We start from the raw sequence: 22,996 nt of genomic DNA, 5'->3' as shown, positions 1-22,996 counted from the left end.
AAAATAAAAAGTAAAATAAAAATTAAAAAGAATATATTTTTTTAAATGTCAATGGACTAAATGCTCCAATCAAAAGACACAGAGTGGCAGGTTGGATTAAAAAAATAAGAACCTACAATATGCTGCCTACAAGAGACCCACTTTAGGGCAAAGGACACACATAAATTGAAACTGAGGGGATGGAAAAAGATATTTCATGCAAAACAGAAATGACAAGAAAGAGGGGGTCATAATACTCATATGAGACAAAATAGACTTAAAACAAAGGCCATAAAGAAAGAAAAAGAGGGGCTTCCCTGGTGGCGCAGTGGTTGAGAATCCGCCTGCCAATGCAGGGGACACGGGTTCGACCCCTGGTCTGGGAAGATCCCACATGCCGTGGAGCGACTAGGCCCATGAGCCACAATTGCTGAGCCTGCACGTCTGGAGCCTGTGCTCCGCAACAAGAGAGGCCATGATAGTGAGAGGCCCACGCACCGCAATGAAGAGTGGCCCCCGCATGCCGCAACTAGAGAAAGCCCTCGCACAGAAACTAAGACTCAACACAGCCATAAATAAATAAATAAATAAATAAATAAATAATTTTTTAAAATAAATAAATAAAGCAAATAATTTTAAAAAAAAGAAAGACAAAGAAGGACAGTATATAATGATAAAAGGATCAATACAAGAAGAGGATATTACACTCGTCAATATATATGCACCTAATATAGAAACACCCAAATACATAAAACAAATACTACAGACATAAAGGGAGAAATTGATGGGTATACAATAATGGTAGGAGATTTTAACACCCCACTCACACCAATGGACAGATCCTCGAGACAGAAAATCAATAAGGCAACAGAGATCCTAAAGGATACGACAAAACGGTTAGACTTAATTGATATTTTTAGGATGTTACACCCCAAAAAACCAGAATACACACTCTTTTCAAATGCACATGGAACACACTCACTATGATCACATACTAGGGCACAAAACAAGCCTCAACAAATTTAAGAGTATAGAAGTTATTTCAAGCATCTTTTCTGACCACAACAGCATGAAACTAGAAATCAACCACAGAAAATGAAATGAGACAAAAACAACATGCTAATAAAAAAACCAATGGGTCAGTGTTGAAATCAAGAGGAAATTATCAATTAAAAAATACCTTGAGACAAATGACAATGAAAAGACAACCATACAAAATCTATGGGATGCAGCAAAAGCAGTTATTAGAGGGCAGTTCATAGTGACACAGGCCTTCCTCAGAAAACAAGAAAAATCTCAAATAAACAACCTAACCTACCACCTAAAAGAATTAGAAAAAGAAAAACAAGAAAAACCTAAAGTCAGCAGAAGGAAGGAAATAATAAAGATTAGAGAGGAAATAAATAGAAATTAAAGTCAAGAGGTGATTTTTTGAAAGGGTAAACAATATTGACAAACATCTGGCCAGGCTCACCAAGAAGAAAAGAGAGAGAACCCAAATAAACAAAATAAGAAATGAAAAAGGTGAAATAACAACCAATACTCCAGAAATACAAAAAACCATAAAAGAATACTATGAACAGTTATATGCCAACAAATTTACTAACCTAGAAGAAATGGACAAGTTTCTAGAAACATACAGCCCACCAAAATTGAATCAAGAAAAAATAATTTGAACAGACCACTCACTAGAAGTGAAATAGAATCTGTAATTTAAAAAAGCTCCCTACAAACAAAAGTCCAGGACAAGATGGCCTCACAGGCAAATTCTTCCAAACATAAAAAGAAGAACTTATACCGATCCTTCTCAAACTCTTCCAAAAGACTGAAGAGGAGGGAACACTCCCAAAGACATACTATGAAGCCACCACCACCCTGATACAAAACCAGACAAAGATACCACCAAAAAAGAAAATTACAGTCCAATATCTTTGATGAACATAGATGTAAATTTCTAAACAAAATATTAGCAAACCGAATCCAACAAACACATAAAAAAGACCATACACTACGACCAAGTTGGATTCATCCCAAGTTCACAAGGATGGTTCAACATATGCAAAATCAATGTGATACACCACATTAACAAAAGAAAAAACAAAAACCAAATGATCATCTCAACAGATGCAGAAAAAGCATTTGATAAAATTCAACATCGATTCATGACAAAAACTCTTACCAAAGGGGGTATAGAGGGAACATATCTCAACATAATAAAAGCTATTTATGACAAACCCACAGCCAATATAATACTCAAGAGTGAAAAGCTGAAAGCCTTCCCACTAAAATCTGGAACAAGACAAGAATGCCCACTCTCACCACTTCTGTTCAACATAGTGTTGGAAGTCTTAGCCCCAGCAATCAGGCAAGAAAAAGATATAAAATTTATCCAAATTGGAAGGGAAGAGGTAAAACTGTCATTATATGCAGATAACATGATACTATATACAGACAACCCTATAAACTCCACACAAACACTACTAGAACTGATAAATTAAGCAAGGTAGCAGGGTACAAGATTAACATACAGAAATCAGTTGCATTTCTTTACATTAACAATGAAATATCAGAAAGGGAATGTAAGGGAAAAATACCTTTTAAAATTGTACCCCAAAAAATAAAATACTAAGGAATAAACCTGACCAAGGAGGTGAAAGACATATACTGAGAACTATAAAACATTAATAAAGGAAATTTAAAATGATTCAAAGAAATGGAAAGATATCCCATGCTCTCGGATTGGAGGAATTGTTATTGTTAAAACAGCCATACTACCCAAAGCAATCTACAGATTTAATGCGATCCCTATCAAATTACCCATGACATTTTTCACAGAACTGGAACAAATAATCCTAAAATTTATATGGAACTATAAAAGACCCAGAGTTGCCAAAGCAATCCTGAGGGAAAAGAACAAAGCAGGAGGCATAACCATCTCAGACTTCGGACAATACTACAAATCTACAGTAATCAAACAGCATGGTATTGGCACAAAAACAGACATATGGATCAATGGAACAGAATAGAGAGCCCAGAAATAAACCCACACATCTATGGTCAATTAATCTTTGACAAAGAAAGCAAGAATAGAGGATTAACCAAGATGGCGGAGTAGAAGGACGTGCTCTCACTCCCTCTTGCGAGAGCACCAGAATCACAACTGGCTGCTGGACAATCATTGACAGGAAGACACTGGACTTCACCAAGGAGGATACCCCACATCCAAGGACAGAGGAGAAGCCACAGTGAGACGGTAGGAGGGGCGCAATCAGAGTAAAATCAAATCCCATAACTGCTGGGTGGGTGACTCACAGACTGGCAAACACTTATACCACAGAAGTCCACCCACTGGAGTGAAGGTTCTGAGCCCCACGTCAGGCTTCCCAACCTGGGGGTCCGGCAACGGGAGGAGGAATTCCTAGAGAATCAGACGTTGAAGCCTAGTGGGAATTGATTGCAGGACTTTGACAGGACTGGGGGAAACAGACACCCCACTCTTGGAGGGCACACACAAATTAGTGTGCGCATCGGGACCCAGGGGAAGGAGCAGTGACCCTGGGGGAGACTGAACCAGACCTACCTGCTGGTGTTGGGGGGTCTCCTGCAGAGGCGGGGGCTGGCTCTGTTTCACCGTGAGGACAAGGACACTGGCAGCGGAGGTTCTGGGAAGTGCTCCTTGGCGTGAGCCCTCCCACAGTCTGCCATTAACCCCACCAAAGAGCCCAGGTAGGCTCCAGTGTTGGGTTGCCTCAGGTAAAACAACCAACAGGGAGGGAACCCAGCCCCACCCATCAACAGTCAAGTGGATTAAAGTTTTACTGAGCTCTGACCACCACAGCAACAGTCAGCTCTACCCACCACCAGAGCCTCCCATCAAGCCTCTTAGAAAGCCTCAACAACCAGAGGGCAGACAGCAGAAGCAAGAAAAACTACAATCCTGCAGCCTGTGGAACAAAAACCACAGTTACAGAAAGATAGACAAGATGAGAAGGCAGAGGGCTATGTACCAGATGAAGGAACAAGAAAAAACCCCAGAAAAACAACTAAATGAAGTGGAGATAGGCAACCTTCCAGAAAAAGAATTCAGAATAATGATAGTGAAGATGATCCAGGACCTCGGAATAAGAATGGAGGCAAAGATTGAGAAGATGCAAGAAATGATTAACAAAGACCTAGAAGAATTAAAGAACAAACAAACAGAGATGACCAATACAATAACTGAAATGAAGACTACACTAGAAGGAATCAATAGCAGAATAACTGAGGCAGAAGAACGGATAAGTGACCTGGAAGACAGAATGGTGGAATTCACTGCTGCGGAACAGACTAAAGAAAAAAGAATGAAAAGAAATGAAGACAGCCTAAGAGACCTCTGGGACAACATTAAACGCAACAACATTCGCATTATAGGGGTCCCAGAAGGAGAAGAGAGAGAGAAAGGACCAGAGAAAATATTTGAAGAGATTATAGTGAAAAACTTCCCTAACATGGGACAGGAAATAGCCACCCAAGTCCAGGAAGCGCAGAGAGTCCCACACAGGATAAACCCAAGGAGAAACATGCCGAGACACATAATAATCAAAGTGGCAAAAATTAAAGACAAAGAAAAATTATTGAAAGCAGCAAGGGAAAAATGACAAATAACATACAAGGGAACTCCCATAAGGTTAACAGCTGATTTCTCAGCAGAAACTCTACAAGCCAGAAGGGAGTGGCATGATATACTTAAAGTGATGAAAGGGAAGAACCTACAACCAAGATTACTCTACCCGGAAAGGATCTCATTTAGATTTGATGGAGAAATCAAAAGCTTTACAGATAAGCAAAAGCTAAGAGAATTCAGCACCACCAAACCAGCTCTACAACAAATGCTAAAGGAACTTCTCTTAGTGGGAAACACAAGAGAAGAAAAGGACCTACAAAAACAAACCCAAAACAATTGAGAAAATGGTCATAGGAACATACATATCGATAATTACCTTAAACGTGAATGGATTAAATGCCCCAACCAAAAGGCATAGACTGGCTGAATGGATACAAAAACAAGACCCATATATATGCTGTCTACAAGAGACCCACTTTAGACCTAGGGACACATACAGACTGAAAGTGAGGGGATGGAAAAAGATATTCCATGCAAATGGAAATCAAAAGAAAGCTGGAGTAGCTATACTCATATCAGATAAAATAGACTTTAAAATAAAGAATGTTACAAGAGACAAGGAAGGACACTACATAATGATCAAGGGATCAATCCAAGAAGAAGATATAACAATTATAAATATATATGCACCCAACATAGGAGCACCTCAATACATAAGGCAACTGCTGACAGCTATAAAAGAGGAAATCAACAGTAACACAATAATAGTGGGGGACTTTAACACTCCACTTACACCAATGGACAGATCATCCAAAATGAAAATAAATAAGGAAACAGAAGCTTTAAATGACACAATAGACCAGATAGATTTAATTGATATATATAGGACATTCCATCCAAAAACAGCAGATTACACGTTCTTGTCAAGTGCGCACGGAACATTCTCCAGGATAGATCACATCTTGGGTCACAAATCAAGCCTCAGTAAATTTAAGAAAATTGAAATCATATCAAGCATCTTTTCGAACCACAACGCTATGAGATTAGAAATGAATTACAGGGAAAAAAGCGTAAAAAAGACAAACACATGGAGGCTAAACAATACGTTACTAAATAACCAAGAGATCACTGAAGAAATCAAAGAGGAAATCAAAAAATACCTAGAGACAAATGACAATGAAAACACAACGACCCAAAACCTATGGGATACAACAAAAGCAGTTCTAAGAGGGAAGTTTATAGCTATACAAGCCTACCTAAAGAAACAAGAAAAGTCTCAAGTAAACAATCTAAACTTACACCTAAAGAAACTAGAGAAAGAAGAACAAACAAAACCCAAATTTAGCAGAAGGAAAGAAATCATAAAGATCAGAGCAGAAATAAATGAAATAGAAACAAAGAAAACAATAGCAAAGATCAATAAAACTAAAAGCTGGTTCTTTGAGAAGATAAACAAAATTGATAAGCCATTAGCCAGACTCATCAAGAGAAAGAGGGAGAGGACTCCAATAATATCAGAAATGAAAAAGGAGAAGTTACAACAGACACCGCAGAAATACAAAGCATCCTAAGAGACTACTACAAGCAACTCTATGCCAATAAAATGGACAACCTGGAAGAAATGGACAAATTTTTAGAAAGGTATAACCTTCCAAGACTGAACCAGGAAGAAATAGAAAATATGAACAGACCAATCCCAAGTAATGAAATTGAAACTGTGATTAAAAATCTTCCAACAAACAAAAGTCCAGGACCAGATGGCTTCACAGGTGAATTCTATCAAACATTTAGAGAAGAGCTAACACCTATCCTTCTCAAACTCTTCCAAAAAATTGCAGAGGAAGGAACACTCCCAAACTCATTCTATGAGGCCACCATCACCCTGATACCAAAACCAGACAAAGACACTACAAAAAAAGAAAATTACAGACCAATATCACTGATGAATATAGATGCAAAAATCCTCAACAAAATATTAGCAAACAGAATCCAACAACACATTAAAAGGATCATACACCACGATCAAGTGGAATTTATCACAGGGATGCAAGGATCCTTCAATATACACAAATCAATCAATGTGATACCCCATATTAACAAACTGAAGAAGAAAAACCATATGATCATCTCAATAGATGCAGAAAAAGCTTTTGACAAGATTCAGCACCCATTTATGATAAAAACTCTCCAGAAAGTGGGCATAGAGGGAACCTACCTCAACATAATAAAGGTCATATATGACAAACCCACAGCAAACATCATTCTCAATGGTGAAAAACGGAAAGCATTTCCTCTAAGATCAGGAACGAGACAAGGATGTCCACTCTCACCACTATTATTCAACATAGTTCTGGAAGTCCTAGCCACGGCAATCAGAGAAGAAAAAGAAATAAACGGAATACAAATTGGAAAAGAAGAAGTAAAACTGTCACTGTTTGCGGATGACATGATACTATACATAGAGAATCCTAAAACTGCCACCAGAAAACTGCTAGAGCTAATTAATGAATATAGTAAAGTTGCAGGTTACAAAATTAATGCACAGAAATCTCTTGCATTCCTATACACTAATGATGAAAAATCTGAAAGAGAAATTATGGAAACACTCCCATTTACCATTGCAACAAAAAGATAAAATACCTAGGAATAAACCTACCTAGGGAGACAAAAGACCTGTATGCAGAAAACTATAAGACACTGATGAAAGAAATTAAAGATGATACCAACAGATGGAGAGATATACCATGTTCTTGGATTGGAAGAATCAACATTGTGAAAATGACTATACTACCCAAAGCAATCTACAGATTCAATGCAATCCCTATCAAATTACCAATGGCATTTTTTACGGGGCTAGAACAAATCATCTTAAAGTTTGTATGGAGACACAAAAGACCCCGAATAGCCAAAGCAGTCTTGAGGGATAAAAATGGAGCTGGAGGAATCAGACTCCCTGACTTCAGACTATACTACAAAGCTACAGTAATCAAGACAATATGGTACTGGCACAAAAACAGAAACATAGATCAATGGAACAAGATAGAAAGCCCAGAGATTAACCCACGCACCTATGGTCAACTAATCTATGACAAAGGAGGCAAAGATATACAATGGAGAAAAGACAGTCTCTTCAATAAGTGGTGCTGGGAAAATTGGACAGCTATATGTAAAAGAATGAAATTAGAATACTCCCTAACACCATACACAAAAATAAACTCAAAATGGATTAGAGACCTAAATATAAGACTGGACACTATAAAACTCTTAGAGGAAAACATAGGAAGAACACTCTTTGACATAAATCACAGCAAGATCTTTTTTGATCCACCTCCTAGAGTAATGGAAATAAAGACAAAAATAAACAAATGGGACCTAATGAAACTTCAAAGCTTTTGCACAGCAAAGGAAACCATAAACAAGACGAAAAGACAACCCTCAGAATGGGAGAAAATATTTGCAAACGTATCAACAGACAAAGGATTAATCTCCAAAATATATAAACAGCTCATGCAGCTCAATATTAAAGACACAAACACCCCAATCCAAAAATGGGCAGAAGACCTAAATAGACATGTCTCCAAAGAAGACATACAAACGGCCACGAAGCACATGAAAAGATGCTCAACATCACTAATTATTAGAGAAATGCAAATCAAAACTACAATGAGGTATCACCTCACTCCTGTTAGAATGGGCATCATCAGAAAATCTACAAACAACAAATGCTGGAGAGGGTGTGGAGAAAAGGGAACCCTCTTGCACTGTTGGTAGGAATGTAAATTGATACAGCCACTATGGAGAACAATATGGAGGTTCCTTAAAAAACTAAAAATAGAATTACCATATGACCCAGCAATCCCACTACTGGGCATATACCCAGAGAAAACCGTAATTCAAAAATACACATGCACCCGAATGTTCATTGCAGCACTATTTACAATAGCCAGGTCATGGAAGCAACCTAAATGCCCATCAACAGACGAATGGATAAAGAAATTGTGGTACATATATACAATGGAATATTACTCAGCCATAAAAAGGAACGAAATTGAGTCATTTGTTGAGAAGTGGATGGATCTAGAGACTGTCATACAGAGTGAAGTAAGTCAGAAAGAGAAAAACAAATATCGTATATTAATGCATGTATGTGGAACCTAGAAAAATGGTACAGATGAGCTGGTTTGCAGGGCAGAAGTTGAGACGCAGATGTAGAGAATGGACATATGGACACCAAGGGGGGAAAACTGCGGTGGGGTAGGGATGGTGGTGTGCTGAATTGGGCGATTGGGATTGACATGTATACACTGATGTGTATAAAATTGATGCCTAATAAGAACCTGCAGTATAAAAAAACAAACAAACAAAACAACTAATACTAAACTTTCATTGAGTTATTTGTATGGAAATATGTTAATATAAATGTTTCAGACATTACATGAAATTTCTAGAAATCTTATATTTGTATTTGTATGGAAATATGTATGGAAATATGTTAATATAAATGTTTCAGACATTAAAAAAAAAAAAAGAAAGCAAGACTATACAATGGGAAAAAGTCTCTTCAGCAAGTGGTGTTGGGAAAGTTGAACAGCCACATGTAAATCCATGAACTTAGAACACACCCTCACACCATACACAAAAATAAACTCAAAATGGCTTAAAGACTTAAAAGGAAGGCATGACACCATAAAACTCCTAGAAGAGAACATAGACAAAACATTCTCTGACATAAATCATACCAATGTTTTCTTAGGTCAGTCTCCCAAGTTGATAGAAATAATAGCAAAAATAAACAAATGGGACCTAATCAAGCTTTTGCACAGCAAAGGAAACCATAAACAAAACGAAAAGATAACCTATGGAATAGGAGAAAATATTTGCAAACAATGTGGCCTACAAAGGCTTGATTTCCAAAATATACAAAGAGCTCATACAACAGAACAACAAAAAACACAACCCAATCGAAAAAATGGGCCGAAAACCTAAAGAGACATTTCTCCAAAGAAGACGTACAGATGGCCAACAGGCACATGAAAAGATGCTCAACATTGCTAATTATTAGAGAAACACAAATCAAAACAACAATGAAGTACCACTTCATATCAGTCAGAATGGCCATCATTAAAAAGTTGACAAATAACAAATGCTGGAGAGGGTGTGGTGAAAAGGGAACCCTCCTACACTCTTGGTGGGAATGCAGGTTGCTGCAGCCACTACGGAAAACAGCATGGAGGTTCCTCAAAAAACCAAAAATAGAACTACCATATGATCCTGCAATCCCACTGCTGTGCATATATCCAGACAAAACTATTAATTCAAAAAGATACATGCACCCCTATGTTCATAGCAGCACTATTTCCAATAGCCAAGACATGGAAGCAACACAAAAGTCCATCCACAGATGAACAGATAAAGAAGATGTAGTTTATATACTGGGTTGGCCAAAAAGTGCCTTCTGTTTTTAAGTAAAAATAAAAGACACATTTTTCATTTTCGCCAAGAACTTTATTGAACAACATATTCACCCTTTTGTTCCACTACCTTCTGCCATTTCTCAGGCAACTTCATAATTCCATCTTTCCAAAACTTTTTACCATTTTGAGCAAAGAACTGTTCCAGGTGCATTTTACAGTCTTCCAGGGAATTGAAATTTTTTTCATTAAGACCATTTTATAAAGACCTAAATAAATGGAAATCCAAAGGTGCAATGTCCAGTGAATACGGCAGATGAATCAGAACTTCCCAGCCAGGCTGTAACAGTTTTTGCCTGGTCATCAAAGAAACATGCAGTCTTGTGTTATCCTGATGGAAGATTATGCATTTTCTGTTGACTAATTCTGGACGCTTTTCATCAAGTGCTGCTTTCAGTTGGTCTAACTGGGAGCAGTACTTGGAATTAATCATTTGGTTTTCAGAAGGAGCTCATCATAGAGGACTCCCTTCCAATCCCACCATATACACAACATCACCTTCTTTGGATGAAGACCGGCCTTTGGTGTGGTTGGTGGTGGTTCATTTCTCTTGCCCCACGATCTCTTCCTTTCCACATTATTGTACAGTATCCACTTTTCATTGCCTGTCACAACTTGTTTTAAAAATGGAACATTTTCATTACGTTTAATTAGAGAATTGCATGTGGAAATACAGTCAAAAAGGTTTCTTTCGCTTAACCTATGTGGAAACCAAACATCAAAGTGATGAATATAACCAAGCTGGTGCAAATGATTTTCAGCACTTGATTTGGATATTTTGAGTATGTCGGCTATCTCCCACATGGTATAACGTATTGCTATCAACTTCAACTGATCTACCTGATGGTAGAGCATCGTCCAGCGAGAAATCTCCAGCACGAAACTTTGCAAACCACTTTTGACACATTCGATCAGTCACAGCACCTTCTGCACAAATCTTTTTTTGTGTTTCGGTTGTGTTTTTACCTTTCTTGAAATAATAAAGCATAATACGTGAAAAATGTTTCTTTTCTTTCATCTTCAATATTAAAATGGCTACACAAGAATTCACCAATTTTGATGACTTTTTTATTTTTAAAAAATTTTTTATTTATTTTTAAAATTTATTTATTTGGCTGCATTGGGTCTTTGTTGCTGTGTGTGGGCTTTTCTCTAGTTGCAGCAAGCGGGGCTTCTGTTGTTGCAGAGCACGGGTTCTCGGCACGCGGGCTTCAGTAGTTGTGGCTCGTGGGCTCTAGAGTGCAGGCTCAGTAGTTGTGGCACACGGGCTTAGTTGCTCCACAGCATGTGGGATCTTCCCGTACCAGGGCTCAAACCCATGTCCCCTGAATTGGCAGGCGGATTCTTAACCACTGCACCACCAGGGAAGAGCTGATGACTTTTTTTAAATGCACGCTGATATGACAGCTGTCACATACAATCTAACAAAACCGTTTCAAATGAAGTTAAAGACAACTAAGTGGGGCTTCCCTGGTGGCACAGTGGTTAAGGATCCACTTCCCAATGCAGGGGACACGGGTTCGAGCCCTGGTCCAGGAAGATCCCACATGCCGCGGAGCAACTAAGCCCGTGCGCCACAACTACTGAGCCTGTGCTCTAGAGCCTGTGAGCCACAACTACTGAAGCCCGCGCGCCTACAGCCCATGCCCTGCAACAAGAGAAGCCACCGCAATAAGAAGCCCGCACACCACAATGAAGAGTAGCCCCCGCTCGCCGCAACTAGAGAAAGCCCGCACGCAGCAACGAAGACCCAACTCAGCCAAAAATTAATTAAATAATTAATTAATTTTTTAAAAAGACAACTAAGTGCTACTACAGCCATCTTACAGAAAAAACTGAATGAACCTTTTGGCCAACCCAATACAATGAAATATTACTCAGCCATAAAAAAAGAATGAAATAATGCCATTTTTAGCAACATGGATGGAACCAGAGAGTATCATACTAAGTGAAGTAAGTCAAAAAGAGAGGACAAATATATTATATCACTCATATAGGGAATCTAAAATATGACACAAATGAACTTATCTATGAAACAGAAACAGACTCACAGATATAGAGAACAGATTTGTGGTTGCCAAGGGCAAGGGGGTGTGGGGGAGGGATGGTGTGGTAGTTTGGGGTTAGCAGATGCAAACTATTATATACAGGATGGATAAACAACAAGCTCCTACTCTATAGCACAGGGAACTACATTCAATATCCTGTGATAATCATAATGGAAAAGAGTATTAAAAATGTATATGGGACTTCCCTGGTGGCACAGTGGTTAAGAATCTGCCTGACAATGCAGGGGACACGAGTTTGATCCCTGGTCCAGGAAGATCCCACATGCCGTGGAGCAACTAAGCCCGTGTACCACAACTACTGAAGCCTCCGCACCCTAGAGCCCGCGCACTGCAACTACTGAGCCCGTGTGCTGCAACTACTGAAGCCCACGTGCCTAGAGCCCGTGCTCCACAGCAAGAGAAGCCGCCGCAATGAGATGCCCACGCACTGCAACAATGAGTAGCCCCAGCTCGCTGCAATTAGAGAAAGCCTGTGCACAGCAACGAAGACCTAATGCAGCAAAAAAAATAAAAGCATATTATCTATCTATCAATATATAGAGATATAACTGAATCACTTTGCTGTACAGCAGAAATAAACATTGTAAATCAACTATACTTCAATTTAAAATATATATATAAAATATATACATAAAATACATATATTATATATATATATGGGATGTTAAGTTGTGCACAGAGCTACAGCCATACAAGTGTGTTTGGGTATGTTGAGGAGAAGCAGTGCTGATGCACTGACTTACTTAATAGCACTCTGTGGGAAAAGATGCGAATCAGAGCTTGACCACAAACTCAGTATGAACCAAGTGTGTGTTCTACTCAACTCTAAAACAGCCAACATCAACCCAACCTAAGGACTTGATCACCTTTGCCTGTGTTTGTTGTTGAACTGCCCTATCGAACAAAAAGGCAGATTCTCTGTTCCTAGATATTTTTAGCATAAATTAGATATCCACCTAATAACTGTCAAAAATGGGAAGTTAACAGAGCAAAGAAGAGAGACCAGTGAATTTCAGGACGGGTCCAAGAACCAAGTGAGCCAGTATGCAGAAGGTTTGTGAACATGTGCATTATTTTGAGAAGGTCCTTTGGTGCAACAAATTCTCCAAGGGATTTCTTTAAAAGAACTTCAAACCTAGATAAACAAAAACTGATAAACCTTCGTTTCAGCTCAGAAAATTACACACACGCAAATAACATTTTTTAAGCTAACTCTGCCAAGGTGGTACTGGGCTTCCCAGTAACAAGGGGGGCAGGAAGGTTGACTTGTGCTTTCCTGGCTTTTCTCTGCTTTGTTGAAATTATTGCTTTTAATAAACCCAAAGAAAATCTCCAGCTTTGACATTGTTAGCTTCCTTTTTCCACAAAAAAAGCAAAGATGCTCCCACACAGAAACCAAGGCATAAATATACATGAATTACATCTGAAAACTTTTCCTGATACTTACAGGTGTTCTCTCACCTCTGAAGTCCTCTGCTTACTTTGTCGAGAGTCTTCCTCCAAAGTGCACCTGAAAACCTTCTTCCAGTTGTTTTTGTTTTTCTCTTTAACTTCATGTTCATCTCTTGACCTAACGGGGACGTTACTGACACTATTTTCCCCTGTCAATCTCCATCCAATACTAATATTAATAGCACCGATGCATCCAAAGGAGAAAGTCCAAGAGCCTGAAGACTCAAGTAAAAGCACCGATTTCTCTCCCTGCTGCCACCGTCCCCACCCACAGACACCACCTCTACCTTTTCTGCCAAGAAAAAAAAGTTTGAATAGTCAATAAATCTAAACATATGTTTCAAGACGATTTAAGAAAAAAAAAGTCATCTTAATTACTGCCTCTTAAATAAGAACATGCAGCCAATATGACCTTTGATATTCCAGAGTAGTTGCCCTCTTCTCTTGGGGTTTTCTACTTTGCTAAGTAAAGGTAAGGGCCAGAGCAGAACAGCTCAGAACAAATGGGAAAAGGCCAAGGGCTGCCACCAGTAACCCTTCCTTGCGCAGCTCCTAGAAGCTTTTAAATAAACACCAAGGGGCTGGTCTGAAGAATATCAGCTTAAAGGGATGACACATTATTAACCTGTCCATAGTACCTCAGTCTGATCCTGTTTCTACTCCTTAGGTTCCAAAATTATAAATTTTACTTCCAGGTAACGTGAAAACCACAAAGTCGTCTTTTCACTCTTTTCTTCTGATGAATACAACCAGAGTTGAGATTCTTGACCATGCATATATGGGCTGGGATGGGAGGGCAACTTAGTCTCCGTTCCGGATGTTTACTTTTCCGTAGAAGGACGTCCCTCAGCCCTGGCTTCCCTCTGCCCTTCATGCCTCCCTCCCCCGGGAGGAACCTGCCTCATTGATGAATTAGGGGAAGAAAGTGGCCTAGTTCTGCTCCTTCCCCACCTGTACCTCTTTGGAGGTGACCTGCCTTCAGACAGCATCATTGTCCTGGGCCGTGCACTAAGCTTAAGGGTAAAAGGCCCTGCCTTGGTAGGGGGACGTCTGCAGTGGTGCAAAGCTGCTGGCAGCTGGCGAGTCAACCACATCCTGGGGTTCCATATCAGAAAGCCCATTTTCCATAGATACACAAGTCACAACCTCCAAAATGCATTTTATTATTTATAAAGATGTTTTGGCCATCATGTGCCTTAGTCTGTTGACTGCTTAGCCGGTTCAGAATTCAGAAAGGAAGCGGTGTGCTCTTTGGTGGGTACTCACACCCCAACAGGATAAAGTTTACTTTCCTACACTCAGCACTTTGAGTAACAGTAGAAGCTCATATGGGAGATGTCTAAAAATCAGCTGTATTTTTGTCTGTCCCTCTCCTCATTCATCTTTCTCACAGATGCAAAGTAGAAAAACTGGGGGCGAGTGCGGGACTGTTTCTAAAACCATAACACTCTTCTTTAGCTAGATTTTTTTTCCTGAGTGACAATGGGCAAGATGCAGTGGATCACTCCAGAGACACAATAAGTGTCTCTCCTCTCGAAAATCTCTCACCGATGGGCTGTGGATTTTTATGAAACTTCACACAAGTGCAACAATTCTGAACACCTTCCTCAACATGCTTACGACCTAAGAACTAAGGATGTAATCAGTCATCAACCAGATCGTACATTTGCCTTGTAAACTCAATCTGCCAGAAGAAGAAAACACACCACCAGATTAAGAGCTTTTTAAAATATAATTTAAAACTATTTTGTACCAGTACAATATATTAATTTTACAAATGTAAAATTTTATCTGCTGTTAAAGCATTTGCAAAAAACCACACATCCTACTTCAGCTTTATTGCACAATATCTATAAGAAAATATTAATTTTTAAATTAGAAAACATAAAAATGCTTTCAATATAGAAGAGACAATCTGATTTTAAAGACAATACTCTATAAGGAGGTCTACCCAGAAAATAACAAACTTTCACAGGATACCAAGCTGGCCAGATGCTTCAGCAGATCCAGTACAAAGCACTGTTGAAAACCAGTCCAAGTTACTTAATCCAAACTGTATCATCCTTCTTCATTAGAAATCCAGATGCCACTCAAGGTGGTTTCTTATACTTTAAAAAGTTGAGGCATTTCTCAGTTGTGAGCATTCTGAATATATCTTACATATGAAAAACAATCCTTCCAACTTCACAGCCATCTGCAGGGTTTTTTCCTTCATGCAGATTATCTCTGGCAACTGTGTTTAATGTCTATCAAATAATCATTTCAATTCTTTTATGCTGATAGAAAACATCAAGTTAAATATACCTTTAAACCTAGTCCTTTACAAAAATCAGTTTATAAATTTGTATCATAAAAATTAGTGTCGAGACCATCAAGGTGGCCTTCGTTTGTTTTATATGAGTTGGTTCTCCCAGAGTTGGGATGGTGGATGTCCCACTTTTCAATGTAGTGTTAATCAGGAAATAAATCCAAGCACTAAGCTGGAATCCCAAGATGGGTTAATGAGGTTGTATGATGGATTTTAGTGGGATAGTATTACCCTGGGTATATATACCAATGTAGGTATTAAAATACTGACAGCAAATCTTGGTGGTAATTTAATTCATCTCCGACAATGAATATAATCTGGAGATGCAAAAGGAAAAATGTTCATAAGTACATATCAGTTGTGTGTATTGTAGAAAGGGAAAAAAATCCTTATTTAGTAGAACAAGGATTCAATAAATTTGATACATTAAATAGATTATACATCTTTTTTTATTAAAGTATGTTAATTCAATCTCAAGTGTTTGCAAATGGATGCCTTTGTGGCCCAGAAAATTGCCTTTTGGAAATTATGGCCTGCATAAGCAAAGTCAAATATAGTACTACACACTCGTGTAGAGAAAGTAATTATTAAAATAGTGGTTATGCACTCACAAGTTTGTTGTAGGTAGACAGAATTATCAAAAACCCAGATGCTTATAAAAAAGTTTGCATTATTTAGAATTTCTTCCTTAGGAATCAAAGCAGTTGCTTTCTGGAACTGCATTTTTTCAGAACTGTTCAAAGCACCTCATCTAGATGAGTGTTTTTTAAAAATATATATAAAAAGTCTACCATGAGACTTCAAACATCACATATTTCACCTTTTACGGGCTTTTTATCATGCATCCCTTCGTTTAAAGTCCTTCAGAATAAAATAAAAATAAACTCTCACATTCCATTAGAAAAAAAGGGAAACATTCACGGTCTGAAAATTTTCTGCATTCCCCCAAATCTTGGTACTATGTGCAATTTCCTCATATACAAGTTTTGAGGAAACCCCTGATCATCTATTACTGAATATTCAGCTAATGGACATGACATAGAAAGTTGACATTAATTGTAGTGAATAGATTAAAATCTATTCCATAAAACAAAAATGTTCTATGACTTCAATTTAAATACATATCTAAAAAGCTAAGAGGAGGTGTTCTGTTTTGTTTTTTGAAAGTGCTAATTATTACAAGTATCTTCAATACATTATGTCCAATTCTTTGTAAAACTAAACCATGCTTTAGGCACACTGCTTGATGAGTTTCTAAGAAGCAGAGGGAAAAAAATATCACTTGTCAATTAATCCAGCTTCCTTAATTTTACTGAAGAAGAATTTCTCCAGGATATTGGCACATTTGTAGTATTCACTCTCAGGGGGGTTGTACTCTTTGCAATTGGTAAAGACGCGCTGTAAGTCTGCCATGAATAATTTCTTAGACACGTAGTACCTATTCTTGAGGCGTTCGCTCATGGTTTTCAGATCTGCACAGGAAAAAAAAATATTAGCCATCTTTGACTCCTTTTAAACACCAGCTGACAAAAGTGAGATCGGGAAAGAAATCTATGTCATCAGTTTGATCACATTTGCACCATCCCAATGCCTTTCTTTAAGAGAAGTTCATATGATCAAGGAAAACAGTTCTTGAATCTTATGTTCTTCCTTTTGTGAGGGTATCCTGTGCAAAATCACAGTGTTTTAACATTGAAGGGACCATTATTAGTCATCTGGCCCAATCCCCTCTCCAGCACGAGGAAGCTAAGTAGATTAGCAGCAATAAGTACGATGAACTAAGTACTGTTAGCTCTTCATTCAGAATTATACAGAAGAGGCTTTGTCTATACATGGAGCAGAGCAGGTGGAACATTAGTATCGAATCATTTCATTACTTAAATCAAAACAATCAGACTGAGTTTGTTTCTCTAAATTCACAGTTGTTCTGGTGCTGCAGAGGTAGAACTTTTTAAAATGGAGAAACAGATCATAAATACATCTGCAAATACACCAATGACCTTGCAAGTAAAATGGTTCCGGTGAATTTAGTTTCATGCTCCATCAATGAAATAAGAATGACAAACTTTACTTAATAATCTATTTTCTAAAGCAAGTAAGCCTTGCGAGACAATTGTCAAAAAAGAATATTTTCCCAATATATCTACTTGCTTTAAATTAATTTACAAAGGAAAACAGAGCTTCATCTAAACTTATAAGAATATAATGGGGCTTCTTTCGTCCTCACTCTCAGAACCACTTTAAAGAATTCCATGAAGATTAGAAGATGCTAACATTTGTCTATTTATAGGTCCCTAGTTGTCTCTAAGCCTGGTTCTATCATTAAAAATTATATCAACTATTAAATTGGATTAGCAGATACACACTACTATATATGAAATAAACAAGGTCCTATTGTATAGCACAGGGAACTGTATTCGATATCCTGTAATAAACCATAATAGAAAAGAATATGAAAAAAATTATATAAACTATGCATGAAAAAATAAGTCAAAATCACTAAAGAAATACTTCTGACTACCAACAACCCAAATTCCCACTATATTATCAAATTTTCCAGAGGGAGAGAAACTGACGACCAAATACACTGGGATTATCATTTAATAAGATAAATAAACTTATGTGCAACATCCCAAAATGGGGAGAAATTCATTTGCATCAAAATCCTAAATCTACCACAAAACTCCAAAGGAAAAATAGGAAATATCTGCTTTCGCCTATTTCCTTTGACTAAAGCCTTTTTTTTTTTTTTTTTTTAATAAAGCCTATCTTGGTTAGAAGTATGTCATCACATCTGTGAATTCAACTTTCCATTTTCTTTCTTCTCTAACTGAAACAGTTTGGAGGGAGAGAAAAACTGAAAAGTGTTGAGCTACACAAGGCTTGACAAACAGCCCAGTAAACGTGTCACCTGAGTGTAACTGAACAGCTGAAGAGGTGCTCTCATTGAATAAAGAAAGAGCAGTGGCACCGGCCTCTCTGGGTAAAACTGTATGCTTACCCTCCCCCCACCTAAATGCCCACCACTTAGGATGTGCTGCCTGATACCATGTTTACCATGTTTAGAAGGAAGAGACGTGTGACCGAAAAAACAAAAATTAAAAAAAATAAAGGGGGAAAAAAGAATGAAACTTGACACAAAGAAGTTTATGCAAAAGCTTTCCCCACTATTTTTTGGAAGGCAGGAGGAAAGGAGCGATGGGGAGAGCCTCAAATACAGCAGAAACAAATCATGAAAGTGTTTGGAGCTTGCTGAATAATTACAACCAACTCTGCATGTTTCCTTTCTCTATTTCCTTTCCATTCTGAAGTTATAGATAACAGCTTCCTTCCTCTGGCCTTCTTAGAAGCTTCTGGTTGACCAAATGGCCTGGGTTACAAAAGAAGGTGACTGAACACTGGTGAAAACAAACATGGAGACACCACTAAATTATTCATTAAATCCCCAAAAGTTGGCAATTCTGGGTAAATAGGAAAGCCCTGCCTAGCTATCCATGTGTGGGAAGCTTGGGCCGCTCCTCAGACGCTGTACTGAATGCCATTTCCTTAACGAAACAGGTTGGATCTCATCCATATGGAAGAAAAGAGGTTTTTTTTAGGGCATGGGGGGGAAGAGAAGAAATGTTTTTTTGAAAAAGCCATGAAGGCAATGGCAGAAGAAGTGGACTTACTGATTGTCAGTCTTGTCCTCAAAGACATGACCATCTTAGGGGCAAGGGCATCCCAAGAAAAAAAAAGCATTGCTCCAAGCAAAGAGTACCATTTCCTGTTTTCATTAACGCTGCTTACACACACCTCAGCCCACCACTGGCCTTGCTCAGTGGGGTCGATTGTCCCCTCACGAGCATTCAGCTGTGCGCGCAAGTGGTGTCCAACTGGCGAGGTTCCCACCCTCCTCTGGCTGGACCAAGCAAAAAAATTCCAGAGAGCAGGCTGTGAGTAGGCTGTGACAGACAGGACCCACGGGACCTGCCACCGCAGGGCTTCAGAGTGCACGTGGACAGGGCCGAAGACCGTTCTCCCCAGGCTCACGCAACCTCCCGTGAGCATTTCACAAAAGAACCCGAGGCAGCCCAGGTGACGAGGATGCAAAGGTCAGGTAAGTCTGGAAATGGACTTGAAGGGTTTTAGCATATTTTTCACATCCTGGGAGATAGTGATTCCCAAGTCACCCTTCCAGTCAGAATTCTACACTCCTTTAACCCTTTTACTCTGATTTTCATGTACTGAAATACACAGAAGCAAGGCAGATAGAAAAGGGAAAGAAAAGCGTATGGATGTGTGTCCACTTTAAGGACCAGAGACTACTGAAATCATTACCACCACTATGTAAAACATTCGTGTGATAATGCCACAGAAAACATCTACAAATAACTCTGTTATCGGGGAGCTAATGGGTCCCTTTCACTCTTCCTTTCACATCTTAATACCTTCTTAGCACCAGGTAGAAAAGGGACAGAAGATACAGGCTCTCTCCAGAAAAATGGCCACACAGCTGATTGGAAAAAAAAAAAAAATTCAGCTAGTGGTCCGTCATCTGCACAATGCCAAATTAGTTTAATTTGGGGATTCTCAATTGACTCAATTAATCATACCTTTTAGCCTGGTGCAGACACAGCAGCAAATTCCACAATTCTACATTTCTAAAGGCATTTTTTTGTTTTGGGATGTGGGACAAAGCTTAAAATAGGAGTATAATTAGTGACACTCAGTCTCCTTCAGGAGTATGGAAAATCAAGAGCTGCATTAATGATGATTTCTCCATCTAAGAGTACAGCAGCCAAGCGGCTTGATCTAACTTCGTCTGTTTACCTTCAAAATTTCTCAGACTCTCCAAGCATATCAAGAGGACAAGCTGATGTTTTTCCATTTGCAACCAAACAGAATATAAGCAAGGTTATGTCCACACAGCTGACTCTCATCCCTAGTGCTGTCTGCAGCTGGCATTGATGGTGTGGGCGCCACAGGGCAGCAGCAGGAGCCTAATGAACACGGCCATCCCCATCCCTTTACCCTCCTGCTCTGATTCCACCGGCCCTCCACCCTACAACGGAAGAGTGCACATCAACCTCGGCACCCCTCTGTCCCCCACACCGCCATCCAGAGAGTTTTAAATCTATACTTAGAAAATGTTAATGGCATTACCCATGGGGAACCTTATAACTTCATAATATCCCGGAGCTTCTGTTCTCTTCACGGGTTCCATGAAGGGCCAAGCGCTTTGATGGCTCTTGGGTAAAGAAAAAAGTAAGGTATCTAATATGGAAATGCCATGTGGGAAATCATTTCAAAATATTTGCATGAGGTGAAGGAAAAGAAAACACCCACCTTCACCTGCTGGAGAATGCTCTTGAGCGTGCTGTAAAGCTGGTCGGGGTCTCTGGGCTCTTTACTTGAAAGGAAAAGAATAAACAAGAAGGAACAATGATTAGTTTTCTCTTCTCTTGCCAAGTGGTTCCAGCTCATTTTTACATAAACTTAAAATCAGAACCATTCCAGAATTTTTTATGAAAATTGAAAGCTAACAAGTGTTGTGACGGTGACTACAGTCAGTTTGCCTGTTTTCTCTAAGTTTCTGGGAGGGGAAAAAAAAAAACACTTGCATTAATATCCTCTGGCCCATCATACTTACCTTTTCTCTTTTCCACTCGGTTTCCAGCCTGTCTCTCCTATATATCAACAAAATTAAACACTGAATGAGAACTGCTTTTGGTCAAGAGAATAACATATTTAATAGTTATCAAAAATACAATAAATTATAGCCACGACTCAATAAATGTCTGTATCTGAAAAGAGACTGAACTTAACTACAGTTAATTCTTTACTTCCTCATACACCTAACAATACAAAACATTTCCAAGACTGACACTGCTCTGTTAGTAGTTTTTAAAGCAGGAACTTCAACCTTTCAGTGGAAAGCATAAAAAACAAGTATGTCTGATACTGTGGGTGTGTATTTTTTTAAAACCCTAAGTTGCTGATCACCCTGTGAAAGAGTTAAGCTGTTGTTTGAGGTTGGAACAAACTCTGTCCTGGTCTCTAGTTTATTTGGGGCAGACCCTGCTTGTAATGCAAGATGGTTTAGTGTAGCAGAAAGCAGACACAGCCTGGAGTCCAATCGACCTGGACTGATTTCTTGTTCTCTCCTTAAAAGCTAATGTACCCGAGATAAGTTAGTCAACCTTTGCCTCTGTTTATCAACCTATAAAACAGAACTCCAAAACTGAGCTGATGTGATTCCTTTTGAGATTAGTTGATATATGTAAAAACATACAAAACAAACAAACAAACAAACAGAAGAATGCCTGGCACATGTAGGCATTCAGTGACAGGGTAGCTATTGATAAGGATAATACATGGAAGCAAAATTTCCAGGTCTGACAAGGAAAGTAAGATCTGCTGTAGGGTGTACTCTGTAATGAAGAAATATATCTTGCCCATATAATGTCTTATTTTCTCTGGAGAATTTTAGTTTGTTTGCTTTGGTTTTGTTTATATTAAATCTTCAATATACTGGATGATCCTGGATTTGAACCCAATGAAAGCACCGATATTCATAGCTTTTGATCTACAAAAACAGCTATTTTATATGTTTTAACCCAATACAACTCACCTCTAATATACTCACAGAGAAGAACCCTTGGGAAAACTACTCTAAAATAGGGAACTTGAAACAAAGTACATGCTTTGCAATCATCTTGTTCGGAGGTTTGCAGAAACTAATTCAGCCCAAGCACAGTTCTATGCAGGTTGCACCCAGGAGGGCAGTGAGGCAGGGTGCCAACAGCAAGATGTCTAGAAGAGGCCAGGATGGGGCTGCTACTATTCCTGGCGGTCAGTGGCCACACGCTGTTTAAGGTTAAAGGGCTTAACCATCCTGAGGCTCAACCTTCCCCTCTGAGTAGAATTCCCTGCCATCAAGGTCACATATGGGGAGTGTCCAGCACGGTGCCACAAGTAACAGGCTCTCATAAACGATGGACATTAACGGCTACAACAAGAGGTCGACTACGTTCTCTTCGATTTGTTTGCACTGGGAAACAGAGAAAAGATGTAAAAGGAAAGCATCTGCTCCCTTCTTAAAGACTACAATAACACAAATGGAGACGGACGG

General features: G+C 38.9%; 1 protein-coding gene and 1 pseudogene across 3 annotated transcripts in view; both read right to left on the bottom strand.

Moving 5' to 3' along the window:
* LOC309629083 (centromere protein U pseudogene) overlaps positions 1-22,996 on the bottom strand; it is a 385,624-nt pseudogene that overhangs the window by 99,233 nt on the left and 263,395 nt on the right. The gene's annotated exons all lie outside the window — the stretch shown is intronic.
* Positions 15,288-22,996, bottom strand: part of KAT2B (lysine acetyltransferase 2B) — a 103,298-nt gene continuing 95,589 nt past the window's right edge. The window contains exons 15-18 of one of the 2 annotated variants that reach the window (XM_082392658.1): positions 21,515-21,551; positions 21,211-21,274; positions 21,028-21,112; positions 15,288-17,354 (exon numbers count right to left, since the gene is read on the bottom strand). In XM_082392658.1, the coding sequence (XP_082248784.1) occupies positions 17,161-17,354; positions 21,028-21,112; positions 21,211-21,274; positions 21,515-21,551 (380 nt within the window). In that variant the 3' untranslated portion in view covers positions 15,288-17,160. The remainder of the gene's footprint in view (positions 17,355-21,027; positions 21,113-21,210; positions 21,275-21,514; positions 21,552-22,996) is intronic. The other variant, XM_082392659.1, reaches the window with a different exon arrangement.

This window comes from Balaenoptera borealis, assembly GCF_965194805.1.
Source record: "Balaenoptera borealis genome assembly, chromosome: 5".
Taxonomy (NCBI): Eukaryota; Metazoa; Chordata; class Mammalia; order Artiodactyla; family Balaenopteridae; genus Balaenoptera; species Balaenoptera borealis.
This window is presented reverse-complemented; position numbering and strand designations above follow the sequence as displayed.